This window comes from Puntigrus tetrazona, chromosome 21 (genome assembly GCF_018831695.1).
Source record: "Puntigrus tetrazona isolate hp1 chromosome 21, ASM1883169v1, whole genome shotgun sequence".
Classification (NCBI taxonomy): domain Eukaryota; kingdom Metazoa; phylum Chordata; class Actinopteri; order Cypriniformes; family Cyprinidae; genus Puntigrus; species Puntigrus tetrazona.
The window spans coordinates 4,046,643-4,069,769 of NC_056719.1; the positions used below are offsets into that span (position 1 = coordinate 4,046,643).

The 23,127-nt window shown below is 37.1% G+C and overlaps 1 protein-coding gene across 10 annotated transcripts in view; it reads left to right on the forward strand.

Moving 5' to 3' along the window:
• Positions 1 to 23,127, forward strand: part of vav2 (vav 2 guanine nucleotide exchange factor) — a 127,354-nt gene that overhangs the window by 99,577 nt on the left and 4,650 nt on the right. For 4 of the 10 annotated variants that reach the window (XM_043221682.1, XM_043221683.1, XM_043221688.1 and 1 more), the window contains 21 exons: positions 2,063 to 2,168; positions 2,315 to 2,329; positions 4,479 to 4,577; positions 6,728 to 6,796; positions 7,015 to 7,115; positions 13,449 to 13,548; positions 15,609 to 15,704; positions 16,410 to 16,478; positions 16,662 to 16,748; positions 17,907 to 17,992; positions 18,089 to 18,221; positions 18,616 to 18,630; positions 19,475 to 19,584; positions 19,676 to 19,777; positions 20,992 to 21,080; positions 21,193 to 21,206; positions 21,437 to 21,458; positions 21,746 to 21,873; positions 22,300 to 22,371; positions 22,519 to 22,580; positions 22,924 to 23,040. In XM_043221682.1, the coding sequence (XP_043077617.1) occupies positions 2,063 to 2,168; positions 2,315 to 2,329; positions 4,479 to 4,577; positions 6,728 to 6,796; positions 7,015 to 7,115; positions 13,449 to 13,548; positions 15,609 to 15,704; positions 16,410 to 16,478; positions 16,662 to 16,748; positions 17,907 to 17,992; positions 18,089 to 18,221; positions 18,616 to 18,630; positions 19,475 to 19,584; positions 19,676 to 19,777; positions 20,992 to 21,080; positions 21,193 to 21,206; positions 21,437 to 21,458; positions 21,746 to 21,873; positions 22,300 to 22,371; positions 22,519 to 22,580; positions 22,924 to 23,040 (1,692 nt within the window). The remainder of the gene's footprint in view (positions 1 to 2,062; positions 2,169 to 2,314; positions 2,330 to 4,478; positions 4,578 to 6,727; positions 6,797 to 7,014; positions 7,116 to 13,448; positions 13,549 to 15,608; positions 15,705 to 16,409; positions 16,479 to 16,661; positions 16,749 to 17,906; positions 17,993 to 18,088; positions 18,222 to 18,615; positions 18,631 to 19,474; positions 19,585 to 19,675; positions 19,778 to 20,991; positions 21,081 to 21,192; positions 21,207 to 21,436; positions 21,459 to 21,745; positions 21,874 to 22,299; positions 22,372 to 22,518; positions 22,581 to 22,923; positions 23,041 to 23,127) is intronic. The other 6 variants (XM_043221687.1, XM_043221690.1, XM_043221691.1 and 3 more) reach the window with 4 other exon arrangements.

The window sequence follows — 23,127 nt, forward strand, 5'->3', positions numbered from 1 at the left end:
TGTACAGTATAAACAAATGCTCTAATAAGACCTTCTAGCAATACATCAAATTACCCACAATGCCCCAGGAGATCTAATAGCAAAGAATTCCTGAATCCACACATTGTTCACAGGAGGTAGCAGTGGATTTGCTCTTATTCAGCAGCCACAGGCACGAACCAAAGAATTTCAGTCACTCAAATAAATAAAACACTCAAAAATTATACTCTTGAGTATTATTTGTTCTGAAAGCCATATAAAATTGTGCAGCTGTTTTCTCTCATTTATATTTCAGGCAGCTGTTCTAGATGTGCAGGTATAGAAGGTCACACAGATGGATTAACACCCAGCAGCTCTTGCCAGAACAATCCTCCAACTATTGGCGACTCAGTCTGGCTGTTTTCCATTCATCTATGCCCGTCTCGTTTCATACTCCAATGATTGAGTAAAACACTGCTGGATACAACTGGATATAACATGATGATGGCTTAGATATTTGTGTAGTCTAGCAGTACCAACTATACTTTACAGCATGACCAGCTGAAAAGTTCCCTAAATCCCTTTTTAAACCAGCCAAAGTATCAGCAAACCAAGTTTGGCTTGGGTGTTTTTCCAGCAGGGAAATGTTGTGCTCTGTGAGAAAAATTTACCACATTAACTTTCAGTTTGTTGCAAATAAATCGTTTTGGCAAAGGATTGCTGCAGCAAATCAAATCACACAAACTCCCTGAAGCAAGTAGGATGTGGACCAGTAATTTCTTACCTTTGTTGTTCCCTTAGCAAAAATATTTCCTCAGTATTAATCTACATTTGCATTGAAAGTAAACATGTATTCTACTGAAGAACGTGAAGTGTTACATAATAGCAAAGTCATAGTATATTAAAGAATGGAAGTAATGCTCTTACTGGCTAATTAAAAAGCTGGGAACATGGCTTTCCAGAGTATCCTAGAATGCTCAAACAAGTTGTTAAATGCTAATTAGGATCTCTATGGCACACTTCTTTGTTATCAGCTATGTATGTATATATATATATATATATATATATATATATATATATATATATATATATATATATATATATATATATATATATATATATATATATATATATATATATATGCAAATATAAAGCAAGTGTTCAGTTTATTATCACTTGTTCTAGAAGGGAGGGCTGAAAGAAAGATGGAGGGATGGGTTTGTATGTCTGTTCTCCATGAGCCGATGAGGCAGTGAGCTAATCTCCTGGGCAGGCGTTTGATTCAACTCGAATTAGTTTTCACACTTGTTTTACCCTGCAATTGGACACATCAGCAGAAGTGAGGAAGGAACTTGTTGCTGTGTGGTTGTAAAGCCGTTTGGTGTGTGTGTGTGTGTGTGTGTGTTATTGAGAGAGTAAGGTCTTCTTTTAGGGAGGGATGGATGACTGATTTGATTGTTGCTGTGAGACACAGCTGGGACCAGGACACCTTCTGTGATGGCAACCCGCTTTATTTCGGCCGTTCCTTTTCTCCCCTGAGAAAACAACGGCAGAGTGTGCAGTGATGTATGGCATCGCTGCGGTCCCAGGGCTCTTTCGATGTCTGATAAACACATACACAAGCGAATCAGGGCTGCAAACTGTATGTGATGATGCTGACTCTGTCCCAAGTATTTAATAATTCTGTCTCAGGCGACACTTTACAAACTGTCCTAACCAGGAGCAATGTGATGAATCGATATTATGTTTTTTTTTATGTTAATCTGATTTTATCTTTGGATATTTTGTTGGTTGCTTCCAATATTTGATACGCAGTGCTAGATATTTTATTGCATTATTTTGTCTTGTTGTTTTGAGTCAAATAACTTCGGACAGGGTAGATTGTGAATAAGTAATATTTGATCAAAATATAGTAAAAACTGCAATATTGTGAATTTCCACATATTCCCATAATGGCAAAGCTGTAACATTATTTATGCATTTAATATTTTGATAGTTTTTATCAATTTAGTTTGTTTTTGATTATTTAGTAGCATAAAAGTATATAATAATAATAATAATAATATAAAATAAAAACTAAAATTCTTTTCTTTTTCTTTCACAGTGAGCATGATGTGGGAGAGGATGACATATATGACTGTGTCCCCTGCGAGGACGATGGGGATGACATCTATGAGGACATCATCAAGGTGGAGGTTAGACAGCCCATGGTGAGTGAGACACCATACGGACGACGCTCATTGGTGCGTGTGTGAGAGAGGTTTTAGATGGATTGTTTTCCTGTCATTTTCCCTCGGCTGTGCGCGAGTTCACTTGCTCTGCTTACATTTGCTGCTTTGCCTCCTTAATGCTGCAGATCAGATACATGCAGGTAAGTGTCACGCTGAACCGCACATGACTCTCTTGTGCCCCTTCAGTGGTCCTCTTTCCCTTCCTTTAAATGTGTCGACACAAGCCCTTGAACCCTTAATAATGAAGCATATGTAAAGAACTTGCTGAGCAGGATTTACTCTCCTTGAAAGTTCATTGAACTTCCTCAGATTTATTTATTAAAGGAAGGTGACCCAAATCTAGATAAAAATATAAAATGTTTTGTCAGTGAATAATTTACCCTTTATTTTGTTTTAATAAATGCTTTCGCTGCTATTTGTCATGCAGTGAAAGACCTAAAAGAGTTACAAAAATCTTATTTGTGGTCAAATTTAAACATTCCACTTTAAAGATACTGCATGGCAGACCAGTCTGTTTTTTACGTAATCAGGACAGACCAGTTGGCATATGCAGAAACATTCAACCCCTTTTATAAAATGTATATTTTGTTCAGATTAGATCCCAGATACCATCAATTCTAGCCCCTATCACAGTAGCTGACATAAACATGTGTACATCAACTGTAGAGCATGTTTACATATACTGATCATTTGGTTAATTCAATACTGTTTATGAAAATAAATTTGCAATATGCATTAATATAAATATATGTGCAAATTAACTCAATTTTAACTGTTTTTAATAATTACAAAACTGAAATTTGTATTAATGACTTACTTAAAATGATAATTTATGCCCACCACACAGAATGTAAAGAAACTGTAAACTTAGGTTTTTGGTCATTTTTGGAGCTTTACTATGGAAGCCCATTTTCACCAATGAGTAAAAAATACAAAAAGGTAATTGCGACTTTTTATCTCACAATTATGACCTTTTTTTCTCAGAATTGTGTGATATAAACTCACAGTCGGGAGTTGTACAGTCTGAACATTCTGAAAAACATCTGCTTTTGTGTTCCACGGTTGAAAGGCATTGGTTCCAACATGAGGGTGACGAAACAATATGAGACTTTTGGGTATTTTATACTTTTTAATATTTGGGATATGCTACATTTATTATCATTTCAGTTACATCATATTTTGGTCATAATTAAATTCACTTTGCAATCTAAATAAAAATGCTAGCAATTTTTTTATGGCAGGAGTGTCTTCCTTTTGCTAGAAATGAAAAAGGAGGGAAGGCTGACTCAGTGCCAATGTCCATCTGAATTTAAGTGTGCTGTCACACCGAGTGAGCTAATGTTAAGTTATTTTAAACCCACAAGGGAGGAAATCCCTCCTGCAGACAGAAAAAAAACTGTTGGATCCTGCTCTCAGAGAGATACACACACATAAAACACACACACACAATCTGTATCATCAAACTGTATCACAAATACTTGATCTTCTATATGTCAGACAATTTTCAGATTTACCACAATAGCCATTGGAGTTTCACATATGCCCCATTGTTCAGTGAAAGTCACAGATGTATTTGCCGTTCCCAATCTTGGCTGCTTTCAATGTTGCTAGGCGGACATTTGGAAGGATTTTATCCCCATCTTACTCTCTAACGAAACAATTGTTTGTGATCTTGAATTTCTTTGGATGTGGGCAGGTTTGCTTTGGCCTTGTGCACCGCCAGGCCCAGATGTTTAAATGTGTGTTGTGATGTGATGTTCATTCTAGCTCTGGCCTTCGGCTGGCGTGCACCTTCCCCCGGCTCCAGCGTTATCGCCACTTTCTTAAACAAGCTTGCAAACCCGCTCGCATTACACCAAGAGCCAGTGATTACTCTTAATCAAATGCATCATGTTCTATTAGATCATTTTCTGTTGTTATTGTTTTGTGAATTGACCTCATTTAGTTACTCAACCCTCATCAAAACCACATTTATGGCTTTCCTACAGTTGTTCTTTGTGCTTTAGAATTAGACGTGTGTTGTTTTGAATGAATGAAAGACTGATTTCTTGCTTGAACCTCAGCATTTTAACCTACAGTCCTTGTGAACGTTTCCCTTGAGGTTTTGTTTTAAAATACTCTGTCCACTTCTGTCTTTTGCTGTAAGTGTGCTTTGGCCATCCTGACTGTGACCTGAATTCCCTTAAATTACAGTTCGGTACCTTGTGCAGGTGTTTAAAGGTGCTGAGCTGGCATTCTGCAGGAAGATACCAACATGGTTTGTGTGTCTTTTTCTTCTTCCCATAACAGAAAATGGGCATGACGGAAGATGATAAGAGAAACTGCTGCTTGGTGGAGATTCAGGAGACAGAGGCAAAGTACTACAAGACACTGGAGGACATTGAGAAGGTGAGTGGAGAGCGTAAAAAGATTTAGAGCTGGAGAGAGTGGAAATGAAGGCCTGGAATTGGGTCAAGGTCTTGATGGGGTTCTCTGCGGATAGTGCGGTAACTCAAAATAGATGGAGGGAGAGGACAAAAGATGAGAACTGAGCTCTAGGTGACAAGTGTTCTTAAGTGGCCTGTTGAATTATTCTACTACTTTAAAGACAACTTGAAATTTAAACTGAACTTTCACAATTATTAGGCAAATTGATGTGATATTTTTTGCCTAATAATTTAGAAAATTTGACCAATTTCAGTCTTAATGACTAATATTTATTTAATCATTTATGTTTGATATATAATTGTAAATTAAGGCTGGAAATAAAAAACAGTGCATAATTATTTGGCATGTTTTCCTTTACAGATAAAATGAGCCAAAAAAAAAAAACTTTTACAAATTCTTAAATTAAAAAAGAGAGATATTTAATACTAATGCAATACTAGAATTTGCAAAGTTACGGCATGACCCTTGGACAGCGAAATGTTTCAGAAATGGGTCAGAAAAAAATGGAAGAGAAGAAAAGACGTTGTTAACTGCAAAAGAACGAAGAATTAAGGTGAAGAATTAGGTGTAAATCCATTGGGATGCATTTTCAAGTGCAAGGTGTTTTTTTTTTCCACAAAATAAATGACTTTCAGAAAAGTACAGTTTTTGACCATTAATGTTGTATGACATGATTTAAATAGGCAAAGTTTTTAAGAGAAAAATAAAAATCATGATTAAAAAAACCAACACTTCTTACTTAATTCAACTCATACATACATAAATACAAGCATTTTTGGGACACTGGATTACACAGTTTTTATTTTAGAAGGCTTTTTTGTTTATACATGCACATATTTACCCGTGCATGCACAAGCATACAACCATACATTTACACAGAAAAAGACTTGCTTAGCCAAAGTCTAATCAAAAATCATCTTAATCGATTATTGTGCTTTTTACTCCTCCTTCACCATGTTTTGTTTTGTGTTTATTATTTTATGCAACCCAACATTGTGCAATCCCCATCTCTCCATTCAAATTCGATCTTCCTGCCTTCCTAGAACTCCACCGTCATTTGCCAACGGAGAGCAAGAAATTACCATAAGCGATATATTGCTAAAAAGCACATGTTGTCTGAATGATTTGAATGATTTTGATAGTGGTTGAAGAGTTATAGTAAGTTTGGTTTAATGTGTCGGCGCCAACACAGCTAGTTTAAAAGGGTTATTAATATTACCATTCAGAAGAGAGATTTTTTTATAGGCTTTATGACATAAGTTGAGATTGACTCTTGAGGGACCAGCATCATGTCCTCTTGTACAACTCTTTCAAGAATTTATCTTCCAAAATCTGGCAGCAGGTTTTTGGAACTCATTTTGCAAGACAGAAGTGATGGACTAAAAATGAACCCCTTTGCCTACAGCAAAATCGTACTTGCCTTTAGACAGGGCAGAAATGCCATGTACTGTCCACAAAGTGAGAAATCGTGTCCGTTTTATAAATCAGTACCGTTGGCATGAGATTGAATCTCACCCTGGAGCTACTGCATGCATTCATGCTTGTATGTACAAATAGTACAAACTTGAATGTGTGATGTTTTCTTCTGCCCTGTTTCCAATTGTGCAGTCACACACTACACACAGAATTTGAAGTGTGGCAAAATAAGTCAGTGTACCGTTATTAGAGGTGATGAATCCCTGTCAAAACAGTGAGAGGTCACGCCGATTTCATATTCCAGACAGAGGCTTTGTTTACTGATTATCACTTGATTCATTTCTTCCTAATTAAGCTAAACGTGTCAGCGTTGCTCTGAAATCCCTTTCTGATTTGCAACTGACACAAATAGATGCAATTTGCCAGGATTTTCTCAGGATTCATTGTCTTTGTACAGCCTGCCCGCAGCCGTGTTAGACAAATAGTATTTGACTTTTGCTTGTCAAAGACAATTAGCAAACAAGCAGCAAGGTGTAAGCAGTCTTATTACCTGTGTTTGATTTTATGCTTTGACTTTTGAGAACATTTAATAAATAAATGTAATTACATGTGCCATTTCAGGATTTCAGTTCTGAAACAAATTTTTGCTCAATAATATAGGATATTTATGATTTTCTTGTCTTTTACCTTTGTAGAATTATATGATTCCCCTAAAGCAAGTGTTAACACAGCAGGATATGGAGGCCATATTTGTGAATTTAGAGGTAAGTGATTATTTACTGTATACATTTACCATACTTTTGTAATAACTTAAATGTTGACTTTACTGATTATTATGTATGTGTTGCCTTTCATTTTGTTAAGATAAGATGTCATTTAAACATTTTTAGACAGCAAATTAGTAATTCTGATAGGGCAAAAGTATGGCACAACAAACTGATAAGTAATGATAGGCTGACAATTCTTGGCATGTCTTATACAGGACATCATCAAGGTCCATTTTGCTCTGTTGAGGTCCATTGACCTGACCATGGTGAGCGGGGGAAATGGCTTGGGAAAGATCTTTCTGGACTTCAAGGAGAGGTCAGTACCTTGATGTGGAGTATTTTGGTTTATCACTGTCAATACTGTTAAAACATCTCCCCTTTTTTTGTCAACACCTTAAGCCTCTGTTGGGCTAAAGTGACCTCAAGTGAAGGAGGCAAAGTCTTGCTGTTGTCGCCCACCCTAAGAAAATCCATCACACCAGGCCTGACTGCAGCAACTGAGCTATTTTAAAATAAATCCTCGTCAGAGCCCACAACCCAGAGGGCTTAGAAAGAAAATAGACCTGTCTGCGAGAGTCTGCTGCTTTAGAGCTGAAAGCTTCCTGTTTTGAGTGCTCTTTTTGTCTCCTGTAGCTGCTGTATCAAAAATCAATAACCAGATAATAGAGAATGTTTTAGCTACTTTATCCACAATGGATGACAGATACCCAGGGGCTCTAGTAAAATCACAACACCATTTCATCTACCAAAGGATTTAGCCAGCTGCTATACAGTCATTTTTTACATTTGTCATGAAACAGCATGACCTTAAAGTAACGGTTTACCCAAAAATTCAAATGATGTCATTTACACAACACTGAACCCTACTGACTTTTACTGAAGGAAAAAAAAACCATTGAGACACTTCAAAATATTTTATTTTGTGTATGCCTTGAATACTGCACTCTCATTTACACAGCGGACAATATTAAGATTCAGATGAGTCTGTCATATTCTCTCTGAAGTTTGAATGAGAGTGGCTGTACCCGGTGTACTCCAGGTCACTGGTCTGGGACCGCTGCTGATTCAGCTCAGTAATGTGCAATTTCCCTCCAGTTCCCTTTGGATTGAGAAACACTGAGGCCTGACTAAGTGACAGGCCCTGTAACAGTCAGCTTATTCTAGTAATGCTACACAGCATTAAACTCTGTGTTATCAGGCATTACTGAGACCCTCTGAATCCATATTTCTGTATAAGAGTTCTGCTCTTGCTGTGCTCAGCACAATTGCTGTTTTTTATTCCAACTGGGACCTACTTAATAAAACCAAGTAGGTGTAACACAAAATTATGACCTCACAGCAATTAGAGTCCCTGCGTCCTCAGAGATGAGAACTTTGGTCTAGTGTTCTGGTTTATTAAGCAGCCAGATGACCTTGCAGTAATATCTTAGGAATTAACGTTGCTGCAATTGTTGGATCATGATCTCTAGAGGTGCAGTGTTATCAGACACCATGGTTATATAAATTGTCTTTGTTATACTTGCAGATTTTGAGCAAGTCAGTGTTCTGGGCTTGGAGCAACTTTACTTCAGTGGACATTTCTGAGCTTTTAAATATAAGAAAAAATATTTTAAACTTGCATCAGATGTGATAATAGATCTATGATTTGAAGTGGACATTGGATGAAAGTAAAAATAGTAAACTCCAAATATAAAAGAGATTAGCACAAAATGATTAAATTGACTTTAATAATCATCATTGGCAACTAGCTGGTTTAGTTCAGCCTCAAGTGGCAGACAGCAAGCTTCCAAAATGTCCTTGTATTTGAACCTTTGTTCACTTAAAACTGAAAATACTCATCATACTTTACTCATCATCATGTGGGGAACATCTTGTATGAAACACAATTCAAAATATGTTTGTGTTCCCCAGAAAAAATGAATACAAATGTTTGGAATAATACAAGAGTTGAGAACTGTAAATGATGATAACATTTTGCTTTAAGGCTACTAAATGTGGTTTGTTTCAAATTTCTAATAGTCAAATCTTACATTATTTGCTTTTATTGCAATAACTTGCATTGGTTTAATGTGCAAGATACTTAGTGTTTATTTTGTGTTGACTTTAAAGTTCTCAGTATGCCCTTTATAGCAGCCACTTGTTCTAATGCACATTAAAGACTTTGTTTCTCTTTTATCTTCCTCTCTGCTGTAGACATCTAATTTAACCTCCGCTTGAGTGCTTCCATAGATAGATAGATATCTTATCTCTCGGGTGGGTAAATGACTTCTCCTGATGAGAATTACAGTATAGGCTCTTGTGAGAGGAACTGAGACTTTGTTCAGCATCAGATTCATTGAATACAGCAGCTGCGGGGGGCATTTGCATTCTCACAGTGAGAGGCTGATCTCTACATTACTGTCATGTAGGTAATGATAATCACAGGTTCGTTTTCAGTAAAGACAGCATGCTCTGTTGAAAATCTCTCTTAAAATGTTCTTTAGGATCTCAATGTTTTCTTTAAACTCAATTTAACTGAAGCAAGCAAACTTAAAATGTTTATATGCTTATTTACAGCTGTTTAAGTTGGAGACTGGGATTGATCGCTTCCAAAAAAAGCACGGAATAGAATAGGGATTGAGGAGACAGCCCTATTGTTTCCATTTGTCAGTTTGCATAGGTAATTGGCCCATTACAAGATTCTTCCCTGAGCCCAGCGGGCAGCATCACGCAGAGTCGGCGTGACAGCACCGCCTCTCTCGCCCGCACTCTTTTGTTTATGTAATTCTGAGCCTGTCATCTCATTGAGCCAGTCTTCCGTGGGTGCTCGCACTAACATGCACTTTGGCACGACAGTGCAGTGGTGGGGCCCTGTTCTGACACGCATGGCCATTTCTCTATGCCTTATCTCTGTGGACATTATTTCTTTCTGCTTGATTTTATTTCTATATTGCACATCACCTTAAAATAATTTTATTTCATGCTCACTTACTGTCAGTTGTCTTTGAATGAACTAATTCTCAGTCTCAAAATAGGAGGAATTTGCATCTAATAGGAAAAAATATTTGTGAAGGAGACAGTGCGGCTTTTATTCGAAAAGTTTTCATCACAATGAAAACTGACAGGATATATTTACATTTGGTGACATTAAGCATTAAATAACGCTGAGTATTTTAGGCAAATTATTCATTTCATTAAAGCAGGGCTGCGTCATTCGCCTTTGCAATTTTTCATCTGATTGGCATGTTTCTCTTTTTTATTATGGGATGCACAGTCCCTCTCCCTTTCCTTTCAACAAAGAGAGAAATGGCCAAGGGATTTAGCCGTTGTGTGGCTGCTATCTTCCCCACCTCCGTCCATTGCTCCAAAAGCCCAGCTGCCTTTAATTAATTTTGTTATCTCCACTTGTAAGTCCCTGTGACCTTTTGCGGCGCTGCGTTCCATAGAATGAAATAATTGAGAAGCTTTTCAGAAGCTGTTGACACTGTGAAGGGCATATTGAAGAGGGAAAATACCATCTTGTTTTAAAAAAAATCATCAAGCTGCTTTCCAGCAAAGCAAATCACAGCTTTTAAACTGTGATGGAGGTCATTAAAGTCTCAAATGAAATTTTGTTTTGGAGTGTTATTTCCAAACTAATTCATGTAATGCTGCCAGAATGAGCTCAGAGTAACTGAGGAACATTATTAGTTGGTTTGCGTTGAGATTGAGCCGCTCTTCACTCCGTGCGGGCTCTCTTAGAGTGAAGGTGAGGGGTGTTCAATGCCTCATGTCAGAGACTATTACATCTTTTACCGGCCTGTCACTTCCACTTTGCTTTGCGTTTTCCTCCCTGGCCTGGGTCTTTTCCAGTGGACAGATAGAAGCTGGAAGCAGAGCGTCTATACCAAATTGTATTTTCTGTGAAATAACATGCATGACAGCTTCGCCATAATGAGAAAGGTGGTGCAGCGGGTGATAGCACTGTAAGAGAGCTGAATTCAAAGAGCATGTGTTTACACGGCAATGGCGCTGGTTTTCACCCTGGGGAATATTCACACTTAAGAAACCCAGGGCTTTCTCTCTCTTTCCTTCTTGATCACATCCCACCCTCATAGTCTGAAGTGCCATAGGAGGAATCCAGGATGAACTTTTAGACAAGAGCCTGAATGGCCTTGACTGTTTTGCCGTTGCAGTTGTCAAGATGTTGCATGTCTTAGGTTGGCTGGCGTCAGAAAGCCAACGAGACAGTGGCAACACAAATTTCAACATTTCTTTTCATTTCAACACCTTTCTTTTACAACTCTGATGCCTTTGGGGAGGTGGAGGCCAAGTGTTTAGCACTCCAAGCTGGATCAGTCAACAGAATTGTCTTCATAAAGAGCACATACCTCGAGGCTGCACTGCTTAATGTGCTTTGCTTTTGGTTGTTAACATGTTTCACTTCTACTCCGATTGCATTTAAACACACATAATTAATGGGTCATTAAAGAGTGATCTCCATTGCACACTAATGTATGTCTTGTGTGCAACTGTGAATGAAAGAGCATTTGCAGCCTTTCTAATCAAATCTGGTCAGTGGATGTGTACGCCACACTTCACAACATTATTTCTAGTGCTTGTAAGTTTCTTTTTTCATTGTTAATGTGATGTAAGCTAATTTAGTACCATTAGAGGCTCAGCACAGGTAGACAAAGGAAGGTCTGAGTGCTCGCTTGAAAGAACATCCATTTGAACACCATGAATGGGTAATGGAGATGGAAAAATCTAAGAACAAGGAGATGCAAATGAAAACTGGATTTGGTATTTGTGCATCGTTTTCTTCTCACACTCTCAAAGTACATAAAGAGGGCCTCAGCGTACAGACACCCAGTTGAGTTCTTTTTCTCATCTTCTTGAGCTTTAATAGGTAGATACACACAAAATTATATATATATAAAAAAACCTGCCTCTGTGAATATCTGTTTTGTTTAGTTTTTTTCCATACTTTGAAAGTCAGGGAGGACCAGCCACTGAAGGTGAACTACTTTAAACCACATATTCAGAGAGAAAATCATTCACTGCCCCTGACTTAATAACTGTTGTAGATTTAACAGATGCATCTAGATTTATTTTATACAGTGAGGACTATGCAGTTTATGCATCTAAATTCTGCTGTTAGAATTATCTGTATTTTTTGGTGATCTCTTGCATCATTAGTAAAAAGTTATATTGTAAAAAAAAAAAAAAAAAAATAGTTGTGGCAAATCAGAAATAAAAAAAAATATCTATATTTTTTAGTAATGATATTGTATGAACATTGTAATGTAAAATGTAAAAGTTTGCATATAATACCTTTTTAAAGCTTTATAAAACACTGTTCTTCGCTTGCGTGAAGATTCATATTCCATTATTCTTGCATTGTTTCAAGTGTCCTACATAAAGCACCCTCTCTCCCTTGCAGTCCATTTTACGAGGCACCTGAAACATTTAATCTGGAAATTGCCTTGTAAAGAAGACCTTCATGTTCAATTATGCCTGTGACATTTGTTATTACAGCTAATTCCCGACACCTGCTCCCGCATTTTCAATATGCTGTTGAATGTGCGTTTTGGCTCATAATTGAGCGGGGCCACCATTAATCTCCATCAGTCTATTTCCATGAGGAACCAAGCTGCCTCTCTTGTTCCAGATTAGCCTTTAATCAGGCCTGCTTAGTCCAAGGGCACGGAGGCCCAGACATTGAACAGAGCAGCAAGGGAACACCCTTTTCAGCTTCAGACTACAGTTTGAGTTAGTTTAGCTTTTCTTACAGTAGCAGATCCTAACCGGTGACATGCATGTCAAAGTATAGAGAGGTGAGTCTTGGAGGCTAAATTGCAAACCATCAAGAAGATTGTAACACTTCAGAGACCACACTTAATGAGCTGGATTTGACTTCATCCTCATCCTTTGATTCATTCGACCTCATCCAGATGTATTTTGCTTTAGAGGATAATCCAGTTCAGATTTAGATAAGACGTATCTTGCTTTGATCTGACCACTTTTCTTCTAGATTTCATCTTTCTTCTTTGGAATTCTATAGGATTACAGGCAATTTCATTCTTCTCATCAAGGATAACCGAGTAATGAGTATATATTATAAAGTGAAATTGGCTTAATCAAGAACACAGTTAAGAGGCAGGCAAGCTGAGAGCATCCAATGGTTTGAGCTTGCCAACTGTGCCAGTGTCCTACTTAAATCAGAGGCAGAAATCTGTGCCACACGTGGGGCCATCATCTAGACAAGATGACTTTGAGCTGCTTCCAGAATGTGCTGATCACTATCAGGAGTCCATTGTGAAATCTAATAAATGTGTCTTGATGTTCTTAGGGGCCCAAATTAACTTGTACACAATCCAGAATCCACAAAATGCTTCGCTCAGATTAATTAGATAAAGAGCGCACAGCAGATGTAGCTCTATAATGAAATTATGTAACGCTAACTATCTGTTCATCACATGTAGCACAGGTTTTTTTAATAGTTTCAAAGATTCAGGTAAAAGGTAAAAAATAAACCTCTGTGTAGAAATTTAATAGTCTTATTTGCTGACAGTACCTCTGTTGCTTTTTGTAATGAAACTATTCCTTTTATATGTTGAGAATTGAATGTCATTGCAAAGTCTTTTGCATGTCTTTCTAAAAATGTATGTTTTTGATCTTTATTTTGTAGACTGCTGATCTACGGCCAGTACTGCAGCCATATGGAAAACGCCCAGAAGACACTGGATGAGCTGATTGCCACACGGGAAGATGTCAAGTGTAAAGTGGAGGTATGCTCTTAACATTTTTCTTGTACATCTTTAAAGTGTTGGTGGGATATTGATGTTTCATGTAAGTGGTATTGAACATACACACTAGCAGTTTGAAATAATTAAGATGTTACCATGGCTGCATTTATTTGATGAAAACACACATTCAAATTTTAGTCCATTCTGTTTCTGTGTTGGCAAACATGAATTTTTAGCAGCCATTACTCTTTACAGTTATCATTTTGTCAACTATTTAATATATTGAATTATATTGAATATATTTATATAAAATATAAGAATATAAATATAACTGTTTTGTGGCTTGTAGAAGACAAGGAGTCAGATTGGCACATTTTATCATTCTTGTTTTCTGTTTGAGGGTGATGCAATTAATGATGCTCAAAATCTACTAAGCAAAATGCAGATCTCACTCTCTGACTGAAATTGTACTTCTCATTAGGGACACCGCCTTAAAGAGACTCTTTTAACAGCTCTTTCTCATAGAGACCGCTTCAGTGGTCAGCCCCAGCACAGCGTTCCCTCTCAGCAGACTGCTGTTGACAGTTTTGGGACATGAACTAATTTTGCTCTACTAATGCTGTTCAGGATGCAAAGACTGCAGGGCTGTTGTTTTGCCTGCCAGTCTGAGGCAGTGTGACTTACTTTAATGACTCCAAAAATAAAGACTGGCGAGTGAAGCCAGTATTTCCACACAGGATTAGTTGAGATTACAGATCACAGCAACGTAATTCTAGACATGCTTATTGACAAATTCACATGATTATTGTCCTGTTATCTCACACATAAGAAAAGCCCTTTAATCGGGTACAGTCCATTCAGTGTGTGGTTATGAGACCTCTTTGAAAAAGATGAGTGGCTCTTGTAGTGGATTAGTCAGAGATTCTTCATAAGGAGGGACGTGGAGTCACTGACAGTCATAGAGATGATGAACCTCTTCCTCAGTCTATTCTGAATGTCAAGCATGACATTTGAGTAGTCTGTCCTCCTTGCTTATTTGTCAGAGAACAGAGAGGATAAAAAATGAAGTGATTAATACATAGTGAAGACTACAAATCATGCAGGGCAATGGATAACATCTGTTTGTATACAGTATGCAGTTTTGATCTTATTGTGTGTGATCAGGAAATATTGTAATAGAAAATGTTAAAGTCCACTAATTACATAAAAAGAGAAATTAACACTTTGATTATGTAATCTGTTCTATAATCACTGGATGCATCTTTGTTACATCTATTTTCTAATTATATATCTTTTAGGATATAATCACTAGTAGAATATGATTATGACGTTGTTTAAGAAGAATGAAATCATTTCTATATGTGACAGCTGCAGGAGTAAAACAACATTTTGTGTAGACTTTATACCAGGAACAGTTTGATAAGTTGCATCAGTGCATAAGATTGGGTGATGTGTTTCAACCAATTTTATTGGTCAGATCGGGATTTTTGCGACCTTGGAATGTACACTTTTGACTATAAAGACTCTGGTCAGTAAGCCTCACCCTTGTCTCTTTGCTCACAGACTCAAGCTGTGTGTAAATCAGATCATTCTCTGCAGAGAAATAAAAGACAAAACAGTTTTCTCACGATTAGTTTATTACTTTGATAAATAAGAAATTCCATGACACTATCAAAGCCTGTTTCCTTCTCAGAGTTTCAAAAAAGAGAATTGTGTTTAAAATCTAAAGTCAGTGTGAGATACAGAGAATAAAAAATATAGTTGAAATTTGTGAGATATACATTTACAATTTTTTGTTTGTGGATTTATTTAGGGTGGAAAGGAATTTCCATATATATTTCGTATACAATGTTTCTAAGAAAAAAATATTTTCATAATTGCTAATAACATTTTTTAGAAAACATTCACTAACCAATAATGTTGTAAATCCAGTCAAATCTTGATGGATAACATCAAGTCTTGCCTTTTTATTATTAAAATATTTTTCACACTTTACTTTTTTTAACAATTATATCTTTCTAAATTCAACTTTTGTTGTTTTTATTTGTTCTGAGATTGAGATTGAAAAACTGCTGACCTGTTGAAATAATCTTCGTCCACAGGAATGTACCATGAAGGTCCAGGAGGGAAAATTCAAACTGCAGGATCTCCTAGTGGTCCCTATGCAGAGGGTCCTCAAATACCACCTTCTGCTTAAGGTGAGAGCCACCATCAACATTACTATGAGCTCACTGAGCAACTTGTTCAACTTCCATTTATTCCAATTTAAAGTTTGAAAGCACCAGAACAGGAGTACCTTGTGAACCCCAAAACCTTATAAAACATTCAAATCGTTTTACCTCATCCAACAAGACCCATGTGGCTCTCCACTCTGCTCAGCCACTGCTAATAGAGATCATGTATAAAACAGGACACCCTGCATGATACAAACCATCATTAATTCACAACACACATTAATAATGGATACGAAGAGAAAGACTGTGACGTGTGACAGACGGCCAAGATACAGTGGAGAGGGAATGAGCATTGGGAGGTGGATACAGTGACACTGTTTAAATCAGCCATGCTTAAATCATATTATCCGCAGCCCATTTCATACACTCAAACCCAGGGAGTGTCGCTGTTTGTGAGTTGTGCTTGAGATAGCGTGTGCTTGTTCTTAAAAAGTTTGCTCAATCTTAAAAAGACCATCTTGAGACATCCACGTTTGATGTTTTTTAAAAAAAATGTTTTTTAGAATTATAGTTACATACATTCAATCACACTTTTTTACATGGCATAAATATTTGTGTGTGTATGCACACCATCAAAATGTCTTTTAAAATGAACTACCATCATAAACAGGCACAAGTCTTGTGTCAGGCCTAGTATGCGTGATTTATCATTATGTTGTCTGTCCACAGGAGTTAGTAAGTCACTCTATGGACCGCCCGGAGAGACAGCAGCTTAAAGAGGCACTAGAAGCCATGCAGGTTTGAATTCTTATCTTGAATTCTGTCATATACAAATAATGGCTTAATACAGTGTTTGATGTCAATAGTTAAGTTGTATTATCATTTTGCGTAGCATAATGTTTAATGTGTAAATGTCTGATTTTGGGAGAAGAGCTGTTTAGATCATTTATGTGGTTTGCCTTTGTCTGTTTGTCTGTGCAGGACCTGGCGATGTACATCAATGAGGTGAAGAGAGACAATGAAACCCTGAAGAAAATAAGTGAATTTCAGAGCTCTATAGAAAATCTAGTAAGTATTCATGAAGTTGTGTGATACACTGGCATGATCTGATAAATGCAATAATTAAAAGGCCATTAATACTTATTTTATTTCCCGTTTGTTAGAAAGATATTTGCTTGTACATTAAATGATATTAAAAGATATAATTTGTATTTAGTAGCCTACCTGTTTCTGTTGATGTACCCGTGTAATTTTTAATGTGGAGAACATGGTATCAGTATTTAAGCATTTTGCTATTGACTCGATGCTAATGCATGGTGGCTTTACGAAAAGCTTTTATGAGGATCGCAAAATTAAAGTTGCTTTTCTCTACTGTGTCAATTGAAAGACTTAGGCTGTCTGAGAATGTGCACATTTCAGCATTCTGGCCAATTCTTCTTTATCCCCAAACATTTCGATTTTTTTAACAAGCCTCCACCTGCCCCCGTCTGTCACTTCTGTTCAGTAAAATAAATCCTAAAAGCCTCTAGGCCACAAGCACTAGCAGGATGTATTTAGGGTTGTGTTTAAAGGGGAATGAAATCAGTGTATCCTCTCCCGGTAGCTAATGTAGGAGTTAGCGTATCAGTTCTGATTTATTTATGTGAGAGTCTGTGGTGCAGATGACGCCCGCGGCTAAACATCAATGAGCCAATGAGGCATGCCACTTACGGACAAAAGGCATACACTTTAGACTTTGGCTTTAATAGCTCTTAATATAGCGGCAACTGTAGTATAATAGCCTATATATACAGTTGCATGAATGTACCTTTTATTTGACATAAGCAAAAATTGCATAAAGTATACTTTAAAAATACTTTCTTCAGTATGTTGTTTTCTTCTATTTTAAAGCAACAGTTTGATGCATACTTATTTATGTTAATACAGAAATGTTATCACAACAAAAAAAAAGCTTTTAAACCAAAACATAAATGTTAGTGGAAAAATAACACTTTCAGGAAAACAATCATTGGTTCTGCTTGCAGAATTTTTCTTGGGATGCACAAAATAAAAGAAATAACTCCCTTTAACTATCCATATTTTTGCAATTCCATTTGACGCATTTAAATGTAACTTGTATTTGCCTCTAATATTCCATATTGCATACAGGAACAAGTGACACTTAAATTTGTCACGGATTAATGTATAAAATTTCTGTGTCTGTGTGTGCGATTGTGTCATTCAAAGCAGGTGAAGTTAGAGGAATACGGCAGGCCGAAGATAGATGGAGAGCTTAAAGTGTGCTCTATAGTTAACCGAACCAAACAAGACAGGTATTACTGGACATTTATTATGTTTTCATATGCAACAAAAATGGCCTTTGACATCTGCTACTAAACAGAATGCCTTTTTCTGTTGTCTGTATCTAGATACATCTTCCTGTTTGATAAAGTTGTGATTGTTTGCAAGAGGAAAGGCTACAACTATGAGCTAAAAGAGATCATTGAGCTTCACTTCTACAAGATGTCTGATGACCCTATGAATAACCGTGACATGAAAAAGGTGGGAGGCCATCAGGCCCGTTTCAGAATAAATATACATGATTATATTGTTGCTTTCAAATTGATTCAGCCAGTGATCTTTATGCATTGCGTGTGCACTGAGCAAAGGCAAATGGGACAATCGTTTGCTTGGTGAATAGCACAGATGGATTGCGTTCATTACACGCTTGTCCTTGAGTGTTAAAGCATGATGCTCATAATTTCATCCAAACAGAGTTGATGCACTGCTCTCTTCGGTGCTCTAGCATGAGTAAATGCAGAGAATTGAATGCATTCTCCATGAATCTAACAATTGGGAATTTTTGCATGTATATGAGAATGCATGTGTAACAGGGTGTCTCTCTCTTTCTCTCCTTTTCTCTCTCCGCCATTCAATCTCTTTGCATGCCCACCAGTCGAGTGGAAAAATGGTAAGCTGAATGCTCATGTTCTTTAAGCATTGAGGTGCTTTTTACTGATCTGTTCTCTGTCATCTCGAGAGTTCCACATCAGCTTTACAGTGCCAAAATGGAATAATCATGTTTATAAATTGACAAATTAAGATTTTCCAAAGATGTTCTGTAGAATCCACTTTTCACGTTTTTTTTGACGTTACGTGTTAAAGCATTAGTTCACCCAAAAATGAAGACTGTTATCATTTACTCACCCTCATGCTATTTCAAACCTGTATGAATTATTTTTTCTTGATCGCAAAGAAATATATTTTGAAGAATGTTGGTAACCAAACAGTAGCATTGACTTCCATAAGATTTTTTCCATAATATAGAAGTCAATGGCTGCATTCTTTAAAATATGTTATTGTGTTTTGCAGAAGAAAGAAACGTACATTTTTGTGACTTTTGTCCACATCTGTTATCTTTGAGGGTTTATGATAGCGTAGCATTGACTAAATTAATTTCACATTCAGCAAATGTACAACACTACTTTTTTGATCCAAACAAATGCTTTCTAGAAATGAGAATGATCCTCTGACTAATGCTGTGGACTAGCAGTTAATAAATTGCTATTGGCAGCATGATGTAACTAAAACCTTTTGGCTATTATCAAAAGGTTGGGACAAGGAAAATAACCCATCCCAACATCCTGTTTCAATAGAAAAATTGTCAACACAGAATATGTGGCCTTTTGAAGCATTTTTAGCATGAGATGCAGTGGAGAGGCAAAATATCTGTATACATAGACTAAATTAACATTTAAAAAAACAGTTATGTGAATAACCCCTTCCTCCATCATCCACCTTCTCCCCATCCATAGTGGTCCTATGGCTTCTACCTGATCCATCTGCAGGGGAAACAGGGCTTTCAGTTTTTCTGCAAGACAGAAGACACAAAGCGCAAGTGGATGGAGCAGTTTGAGATGGCCATGTATGTTAGAATTACATCAGTGTCAAAATTGTACAGTATTTTGAAATTGATGGCCATATGATGTGTTGATTTTTTTTTTTAATCCACACAGATCAAACATCAAACCTGAAAGAGCCACTGCCAACCAGCACAACTTCCAAATGCACACATTTGAAAAGAACACCAACTGCAGAGCCTGTAAAATGCTGCTGAGGTGAGGGCTCACACACACAAACGCCACTTCTCTACTAAATTACAGTGGTAGCTCAATGGACTGAGACCCATGTTACTAGGCTACTGCTCTGTCCTCTATTACATGAACTGCTTCACTGATTGGCTGTATTGACTCGTGTGAAATCATAGTGCACTGACCTAAATTTACCACTCTGCAGCACAGGTCAGTGTGAACAATGGCTGCTAATTATAGCGCCTTTGCATTTCAATCGGTGTGCAAACTGGCCTGGGATTAGTTTGGATGTTGAATGTTGCCGCTTAGTTGTGCTGACATACGGAGTCACATGGGGTGATTGTTGTGGTTCTATTAATGCATCAAAGGGTTGGCTTCCAAAGCCAAGCATCACTGTTACAGTAGCTCATGCCTAGAATCTGAATAAGCCTCTAAATAGTGGGCACACCCACAGTGCTGTGGACATCATTGATACCTGGAATTGTGCGGCTTGTTGAATTACAAGCAAAAGCATGATTTTGGACCCGCGTATGGTAAAAAAGCACTTACATTACAGTTACAACTTGCATTAAAGTCACGACCAGAACATAAGTCTTTTGATGCTGTACACATTATAATTGGTTTTCAAATATCTTTAGTACTGACTGTCTGTATTATCAATTGATAAAATCTGTTTCTGGCAGTGTTATCAATATCTAATGTATCTGTTGTAATAATGATATTGAGTGAAAGTGGACTTGGAGCCAGCTTTGATCAAAAGAACGTAAATGTTCAAAATCTCATTCACTATAAGACTTGTTCACTACATAGTGAATGTCACAGTTCACAGTATGAAAGACTAAGCAAAAATGAGTAAATGAGTCAAAACAGGCATGTAGACGTCAGCATTCTTGTATTTTATTGCTGTTCAGACTACAAAAAAAAAAATCATGTCTGAATTCATGTCTGAAATTTAGACATGCAGCAAAAACTGAGTTTTGAGAGAGGGCTCTATTGATAGGGAGCAGCTAGCAATATCTCCAAAACACCTCAGCAACTGCTTAATGTTCTTAACAGTCTAACAGCGTAATGCTGAGTTATGCATGGACGAGCATCATTCAAAACCATAACGGAATCTACTTGTTTGGATGAATTTTAACTTCAGTTGGACCTCAGGAAATATAGACATATTGTCGTATATTGCCATTTTTTATTTGTCTCTTTTTTTAATTTGTACTCTCCTTTTATCCTTCTTTCTTTAGGGGTATTTTCTACCAGGGATACTACTGTTCACGCTGTGGGACTGGCGCCCATAAGGAGTGTCTGGAGGTCATTACCATCTGCAAAATAAGTAGGTCTTTAACAGAAAGCTGCTTCTCAAATACCCACATGTATATTACATCTGCCCTAATTAAAGATATCAGACCACTGACCATGCTTTCTCTCTTTCATTACTATTTCAGGCCCTCATGATTCGGTGAGTTTTTAGTGCCCTGTACTAATAAACTTCCATCTCTCCGATAAATTAATAATACTATCTCATTGACCTGAACCAAACTTTACTTTTTGATTTAATCTTAAAGTTTGTCGTCAACTTTGGAAAAACACTTTAGGGATGTCTTAAATGATGCCTGATCTGCTTATATAAAAACTATGAAGTACACTTTGAAGTGCATTAAATCATAAATTCCCCTCTGTATTTGACAGGAGCCGGGGCTTCCACAATCAGGTAAAAATATAAGTAAAATGTGATTTTTGTCTCCATCTTCGGTGATCTTAATGTGGTTATGTCAATATGAAAAATTTAGATACTGCGCACAGCTTCAGGCTGTTAAACTGAATGGACCACATTCAGAGCTCATGCTTTAAAGAAATCATACATCAGCTAGCTGCTGCCATCTAGTGTATCGCTAACGCATGTAGTGTGGGTGTGTTCTAAGAATACGAATGATAAGCGTCCATGCACTTTGTTCTTTGCGCTGCTCTAAGCTTTTGTTCTCTCGATGTGTTCTTAAGGTCCAAAGATGGTGGCCATAAGAAATTACCATGGTACCCCTGCCCCACCAGGCAAGATGCCTCTCTGCTTTCAGACAGGAGAAGTCATTGAGCTCTTGAAGGGAGATCCAGACACATCATGGTGGGAGGTATGATATTTTAAAATGAATATTTAGCATGTGTACATAGATAACCTCTTCTGTGATCAAATTTTACACTTTTCATGTGCCATATGATTGTAAAACTAGCTGTGGTGAATACAATAAATGGAGTAATTGGATAGTTGGCCCATTTTAGAAATGATAGCTTTTTTTTAAATGGTTAAAATTGCAATACATAAACAGCAGTCACTCTCTGATGTATCACAATCACAAGTTATATTAGAGATACAACCGAATCAGAAAAACAGTTCCAATACAGGTAAGAGATATCTATAACCAGTATTAACAGGTTATCTGTTAACTCTGCTCATACTTAATGCAGTTTGTCAAGTATAACCTGAAGCCTTGTTTTTGGGGGCTTGCTTTCCTTAATTCATTAATCTTTAGTTTTCATGTGTTGCATTTTATTCTCAGGGCAAACTCATCCAAACCCAAAAGACTGGCTTCTTCCCCAGTTCCAGTGTGAAACCATGCCTAGACCCAAAGGTACATGTTTTTTAAAGTAAATTTGAATGTATAGATTTTCTTAAATTATTTATAATATTCATGTTTCTCAAATATATGCATACTGTGTGTTCTTTGCTATAAGAACCTTGTTGTCTCATAATCTTTTGATGGTTTTCTTCTCCACAGCCTTTCCAGTCATTTTCCAGCCGTCAGTCCTCCAGAGAGATGGATTACAACGTTTATCCCTGGTATTCCATCCTGTTATAAAACACACAGATTTGTTTTCATTCTTACCCTTTACATTGCCAAGATACTACAAGATTTTGGTTGTTTGTAATACACTTTTCACATATTAAACATTAATAATACAATTAACTGCTACTGTTGTTTGACCCTGTCAAATTTGCATGGAATTACATGTGTCTGGAATCAGTGATGATGATTGATTAGTTTTAGTGTAATTGTGTGTAGAGGCATGTTGAATCGTTATTGTCTTTTAATGAGGTAACGACCTCTGTGAGAGTTGATATAATGATGTACAGGGTATTGAACGGTCTCGTGAATGAGGTGTGTTTTCCCTGTGGGCTTCAGGTTTGCAGGAAACATGGAGCGACAGCAGGCCGACAACCTGCTTAAGTCTCACAGCAGCGGCACCTATCTGATCCGAGAGAGGACGGCAGAGGCTGAGAGATTCGCAATCAGCATCAAGTGAGTGTTACGGGGATGACTTGTATTCATGACAAGCATAGAACATTCTGTCTTTCTTCTTTAAGTATTTTGTCAATCACCATTGCT